Consider the following 6,904-nt stretch of genomic DNA (forward strand, 5'->3'; position numbering starts at 1 on the left):
ATTTATTTCCTTATTTCATGATAAATTTTTATTATTCATGCTAGAATTGTATTAACCGGAAACTTAGTACATGTGTGGATACATAGACAAACAGAGTGTCACTAGTATGCCTCTACTTGACTAGCTTGTTGAATCAAAGATGGTTAAGTTTCCTAGCCATATACATGAGTTGTCATTTGATTAATGGGATCACATCATTAGAGAATGATGTGATTGACTTGACCCATTCTGTTAGCTTAGCACTTGACCGTTTAGTATATTGCTATTGCTTTCTTCATGACTTTGTACATGTTCCTATGACTATGAGATTATGCAACTCCCGGATACCGGAGGAACACTTTGTGTGCTACTAAATGTCACAACGTAACCGGGTGATTATAAAGGTGCTCTACATGTGTCTCCGATGGTACTTGTTGAGTTAGCATAGATTGAGATTAGGATTTGTCACTCCGATTATCGGAGAGGTATCTCTAGGCCCTCTCGGTAATGCACATCACTATAAGCCTTGCAAGCAATGTGACTAATGAGTTAGTTGCGGGATGATGCATTACGGAACGAGTAAATAGACTTGCCGGTAACGAGATTGAACTAGATATTGAGATACCGACGATCAAATCTCGGGCAAGTAACATACCGATGGCAAAGGAAACAACGTATGTTGTTATGCGGTTTGACCGATAAAGATCTTCGTAGAATATGTAGGAACCAATATGAGCATACAGGTTCCGCTACTGGTTATTGACCAGAGATGAGTCTCGGTCATGTCTACATAGTTCTCAAACCCGTAGGGTCCGCACGCTTAACGTTCTGTGACGATTTGTATTATGAGTTATGTGATTTGATGACCGAAGTTTGTTCAGAATCCCGAATGAGATCGGGGACATGACGAGGAGTCTCCAAATGGTCGAGACGTAAAGATCGATATATTGGAAGGCTATATTCGGACATCGGAAAGGTTCCGAGTGATTCGGATATTTTTTGGAGTATCGGAGAGTTACGTGAATTCGTATTGGGCCTTAATGGGCCATACGGGAAAGCAGAGAAAGGCCTCAAGGGTGGCCGCGCCCCTTCCCCATGGACTGGTCCGAATTGGACTAGGGAAAGGGGGCGCCCCCTTCCTTCCTTCTCCTTCTCCCTTCCCTTTTTCCTATTCCATGTGGGAGGTGGAATCCTACTAGTACTAGGGAGTCCTAGGAGGACTCCACACTTTGGGCACACCCTATGAGGGCCGGCCTCCTCCTCCCTCCATCCTTTATATACGTGGCCAAGGGCACTCCATAGACACACAAGTTGATCATTGATCTCTTAGCCGTGTGTGGTGCCCCCCTCCACCATAATCCACCTCAGTCATATCGTCGTAGTGCTTAGGCGAAGCCCTGCGCCGGTAGCTTCATCATCACCATCATCACACCGTCATGATGACGAAGCTCTCTCTCGACACTCTGCTGGATCGTGAGTTCGTGGGACGTCACCGAGCCAAACGTGTGCAGATCGCGGAGGTGCCGTACTTTCGGTGCTAGGATCGGTCGATCGTGAAGACGTACGACTACATCAACCGCGTTGTCATAACGCTTCCGCTTACGGTCTACGAGGGTACGTAGACAACACTTTCCCCTCTCATTGCTATGCATCACCATGATCTTGCGTGTGCGTAGGAAAATTTTGAAATTACTGCGTTCCCCAACATCGACAGCCTAAGATCATCATCTCATAGAAGCAATTGTCATGTACCCTTCTTTTTCCATCGATAAGCATGTCCGCCGTGTAAGATATTCAATGTAAGTTGTGCTTGGTTCGTTTTGGCATTAGACTATGTGGGATCCTCTGTAAATATTACTCTGTGCCGGCAAGCAATAGCGCATAGGGGTGCGTGCAAATGGGACCTGCCCCTTTTCTGGTTTCTAGACGGTTCTTCAGTTTTAAGGTTTTGCAATATGTATTCCTAATTAGTCAAAATGTGTTTTCAACCTTCTTATTAAATATGTTCTTATGAAAAGATAAGCATATGTTTAACCGGAAGAAATTGTCTAGCAAATAAAACAGAACAGCGACATAACCAATATCAAAAGAAGCCCATGGACCAGCAAACCAAATGCCACAAGCATAGAGAGCGATGATTGATTAGTGCATTTTGTACTCACATTTTTCTTTAGTTTAATCTTATATTCTAGAGATTCAAGTCAGATTATTCCACTAATTGTTTCTTTGTGATTTATTTGGTTTCTTTTTGTGCTTTGTAGGGTTAATTTTATACCCCATGGACTTTTGTCGGTAAAAAGAGCCAATTTAAGGGCAAGAGGGAGGAGAACCAACAACTTTATTTGGTGGGTAAAAAGGGAGCGACCCCAAGATGACCTCTGAATTAACTTTTCACTCAACATGAAAAAATTTCAACTTGTCTAGACAAACAACTTTACTTTTTGGATCATCTCTATCCATAGTTGTATGTAGAATCAACAACCAAAGAACTAAACCAACAAGTCAGGGGAAAGGGATAAAGGATGAGCAGAGCATTGGTATGACCATACACGGTTGTACCTAGGCTAGTACCATGCGGGAATGACCGCAAAAGCATCTGGAACTTCTCCGCCTGTTCACCGTTTTGGGTGCCATTTGACCTGTTGGATATGCGGGGTGACAAGTAGGAGCATATTGAAGACCTCAAGACCACCTAATATCCCTTGGATCTAAAGAAGATGAGGAGGATACACAAATGAGGAGGTTGGCTTGTCCATGTATAGGCATCATCAACAGGGCAGCGAGCCCCAGGCACCCTTAGATATCATCAGGCAATTCCATTCAGATCCATAAGCGTTTGGGGGTTGTTCCTAGCTTCTATCTCAAGATCCATTCAACCTTTAAGGAAGAAGATGGTGAAGGGAGCTGCCACATCGGGCACAACACTATGGGCCAAGGCCAGCATCTCTGTCGGAGCCCCCACATCCATCTCTCCCTAGGTGCTCCTCATCACGACCTCCGTGATGGATTATAATCATACATGAACCCTTTGTCATGCAAGTTTTATTTGAGTAATAGTTTGTTTAGGTTATGGTGCTCTAGTACACAAAACTAGATTGTGTTATCTATGTTATTGTTTCATGTTTTGTATCTTAGCGATCGAAGACATTCAATCCACCGCTTTGATTAGAGACGACTAACCTTATAGACCACACACTAGTGTTGTTGGTTTTCTCCCCATGTTGCAGCATCTTGTAGCCTGAAAAAACTACATTATCGAGTCATGTGTGTTGGTTGTAATACTGAATTTACTGAATTGCCCGAAACTAAATTGGGCTGCTACACACCGATCAAGTTTATATACATGTGCGTTGGGGACGTATCTTACCATGCGGAGTGCTTGGTCTGCTTTGGCATTAGACCTTGCAGGCTCCACGTAGATTAATAATTAGTAAACCTTTGTTCTTATTCGAATAACATACTATTGATATTATTGCTTAGCCTCAAAAAACATTTTCTGTCATTTTAGTTATTTCAAATCTCGTGATCAATACTAATAAAATTCTTGGGATCCTATCAGTAACAAGAGATTCTAGATCATATACTTTAAGAGTATTTAACATTAACTAATTATATTCGCCAATATTCAGAGCAAATAACAATCCACCTTTTTTAAGAGCATAAGGAGCAATGTCGAAGACAATTTTTACTGTGTGATATGTACGTCATTTTAAAGTACCAAATAATTAATATCAAAACTTAAGAACCAATTAATAACAACTTACCCACAATATATACATTGTATATATCTATTCGATTTATAAGTAGTAATCAACTCCAGCCAAAAGTAGAAGGGCAAGAACTGATCCTCCCAGGTCTGATCATGCCTATATAAACACCAACACAACAGGCATAGGATGACAAGTGCAAACTACAAGGATACGTGCACATACGAGAAATAAAGAAACAAGAAACCATTCCTCATGGAACTTATCAAGAACAACACAAGAGCCCTACTCTTGGTAGCTCTTGTGATGATGTCTACCACGCTATTATCATGCCATGCAGGTACAAACAGTCATTTGCCTATATATTTTCAAATTAATTTTTAGCGTGCACACGCCTTTGCATATGTAATTCAAACAAACCCATGTAACTTAAGTAATCTATATATGCTAACGCTGCTATACTTTTTCATGCACAGGTTCAACAAAACCAATCCCCTTGAACTTGTGTGTGCGTCTTGCAAGCTGCGAGAAAGGCCATGAATCCGAAGAGGCGTGCAGGAACCACTGCTCATTTTTCGAATTCAAAAAGAGCCACTGTGAACCAGTCAATGGTGGTTCTTGCTGCTGCTCTAATTAAACGCCGTAGAAACAATGGATGGGCCGTGGTAATAAATCGATGCGTGTAAGATAGGCTCAAGATACATGCGCACCATGAATCTGTCTAGTTCATGAGAAAGTTTCAGTAAAGTATTTATCAGAAATTTGGCTGTGATCAGTTTTTTTAGAGCAAAAGGGCACGCAGCCCCGGTTCCATTGCAAGCAACGAAACCAGTGTGACAAGCATTCACCAATACAGCCCGCGGAGCACAGCATATCCAGCTGTCTCAGCACGAAAACAAAAACTACCCTGGAACTGAACTGCACCAAGCTAAAACTAAAAGCAAACTCAAGTCTACTGAATCAAAAAGTAAACTTAAAAGGTACACAGGGGGATTTTCAACTAGTTCTCTCTTCATACAGAAAGAGAGTAACAGCAGCAGCTTCAATCTTCTTTCTTCTTTTTATCAGTTCCGCCCCCATGTGGAACCAATTGTTGTTGTTTTTTAAGCAAGGTATGATTAATCTATTTCCACAGTAAAAATCATTTGTTTGAGCCGATAGTCAGCATGGGCGGCATGGGGCCAGGTCCGCCGCCCTCCCGTAGTTAAGGCTCGCCGCCTTCCACGTCGCGCTGCCGGCCGGCGAGACACGCAGGCAGAGCTTCGCTGCCGATGTCCTACCAACGGCTAGGATCAGCTTTACTGGAACACGCCGCGAAGAATGGAAGTACGAGGAAACCATTCGGATCGCTTGCAAAATGTTGCGCTTACGCGATCAAACGAGTACACGATCCTGTACATATATACGTACTCCATGATTGACACATGATAAAGTATGACACCACTTGCAACCAAATAAGTAGTACTAAGACTGTGTGTTCCGTGCGAGAGACAGAGACATGCTGCAACGCCAAGCAAGCCCCGCCCCGCAGGAAACCCGGCCGGCTGGGGACACCGAATCCCCATGCTGCCATGCACTCCGTCGGTCTCTCATGGTGGATCGGACCAATGGTCTTTCTTTCCTCCCCACAACACCACATGCTCTGCCACTAACCAACGACACAACCAAAAGGGCCCTCCTCCCATCCCATGCATGCACAAAGCAATCCATCAATCGGTCACGATTCACATGGATTGATTCATCTTTCCATCTTACTTACTTACAAGCAACAGTGGCGACAAGTGGACAATCAATCAGTAATTAACGAGTGCGCTTAACTTGTAGTACAACTGCTAGTACTACTATCTGGTTACCCAGCAGCGCACTCCGAAGCCCCTGCTCTGCTTGCTTGCCGGCCTTCTCGCCGCAGTCGCAGAGCAGGTGGCTCAGCATGTTCACCACGCTGGTGCCGATGGACGTCACGTTCAGCACCGGGCTCACCCGGACCCCGCCGCCGCCATGGCCGTCGCCAGCGTTCCTGCCGCCCCGTACTCCGAGTAGTAAACTGACCTCGACCCCACCAGATGCGGCCGTCGTCTCGTGGCGACTTCTTGCAATGCGGCCGCTGTGGGCGCCGACCGTGGCCGCCGCGGAGGCCGGTCGACCGGCTCCGCATGAGCGGGAAGCGGGCAGGTGAAACCTCCCTGACGCCGCCGACGCGGCCGCCTGGCGGATGACGCTGCTGCTGCGCGAGAGAGAGCACGACCGCGGCGCTTCTGACAGGCAGGGACCTGGGGCGGCTTGCGCGTAATGGGGAGGCAGTCGCGGCAGCGGCGGCACGGGGAAGTACAGCTTGCGTCGGCGAAGAAGGCGGTCGGCCCGGCGCGACGTCGGCGGCCGCCGCGTTGGCGAAGTCGAACTCCGGCTCCGGCGCGCGCCGCCGCCTCCGCCGCGGCATGAGGGACGCGTCCGACCGCCTTGGCTCAAGCAGAGTGGTGCCCGGACATGTCGTCGCTGCCGCGGCGAAGGCCGCGAGGTCGTGCGAGAAGGAGATCCTGGGGCTGATCAGCTCCGCCGAAGCTTCCTCCTCCTCCATCTCGCTACTGGATCGGCAAGGGAAAGTAAGTTCTTGTCAATGTCAGAGATTCAGAATGCGATGTGAGAGCTGCCGCTACCTAGAAGAAGGGTGAGAGGAACGTCGATATAAATAGGTGGTGTGGCGAGTGTGGTGCGGAGGGTGCTGCTCGGGTCCCGGCGGCCAGGACGGCAGGGCCCGTCACCGTGCTGTACAAACCTCGCATCCGATCGAAATTTGATTGCAAGTGAGAGGTGAGGTTGATTCGATCTCACTCGCGCCACCGCAGGGATCCTGGTCCCTTGGTCGGTCGGGTCACCTACCTACGTGAATGAACGGCGTAGGAGGAGTAGCTCCCTTTTTCCGTTCATTGAACGTGAATTTTTGGCAACCCAGCTTGGCCAAGCATCATGAACCACCTACAATTGATCCTACGTAGTTTACTTCTCGCCTTGCTGTAAACCTTTTTTCTGAATCTCGTTGGAAGATTTCATCACACTGATTGATTGATGATTTTAATTAGCCACTTAGGTCACATCGTTTTCCCAATTAGTTGGGCACGGATACAAATCGCGATGCCAGATTGCCACAGCACTGTACGTGCCGCATGGCTCGACATGGATGGACACGAAAGGAACCCGAGCTCAGCAAGCAAGCAGGCTCA

At 46.8% G+C, this 6,904-nt stretch overlaps 1 protein-coding gene across 1 annotated transcript; it reads right to left on the bottom strand.

Annotated features, from left to right (window-relative positions):
* Positions 1-4,887: 4,887 nt before the first annotated feature.
* LOC125546505 lies at positions 4,888-6,372 on the bottom strand. The gene is made up of 2 exons (XM_048710743.1): positions 5,747-6,372; positions 4,888-5,703 (listed from the first exon to the last, which is right to left on the bottom strand). The coding sequence occupies exons 1-2, from the start codon at positions 6,259-6,261 to the stop codon at positions 5,487-5,489; spliced, it is 732 nt and encodes a 243-aa protein (XP_048566700.1). The 5' UTR covers positions 6,262-6,372; the 3' UTR covers positions 4,888-5,486.
* Between the last annotated feature and the right edge of the window lie 532 nt (positions 6,373-6,904).

Source organism: Triticum urartu, chromosome 3 (genome assembly GCF_003073215.2).
Source record: "Triticum urartu cultivar G1812 chromosome 3, Tu2.1, whole genome shotgun sequence".
Taxonomy (NCBI): domain Eukaryota; kingdom Viridiplantae; phylum Streptophyta; class Magnoliopsida; order Poales; family Poaceae; genus Triticum; species Triticum urartu.

What these genes read in the sequence shown, in the direction of transcription:
- LOC125546505 (XM_048710743.1), bottom strand. Translation starts at nt 6,261, where the DNA reads ATGGAGGAGGAGGAAGCTTCGGCGGAGCTGATCAGCCCCAGGATCTCC. An exon ending in CGAGACGACGGCCGCATCTG is followed by an intron (nt 5,704 to 5,746) that starts GTGGGGTCGAGG and finishes ACGGGGCGGCAG; the next exon opens with GAACGCTGGCGACGGCCATG.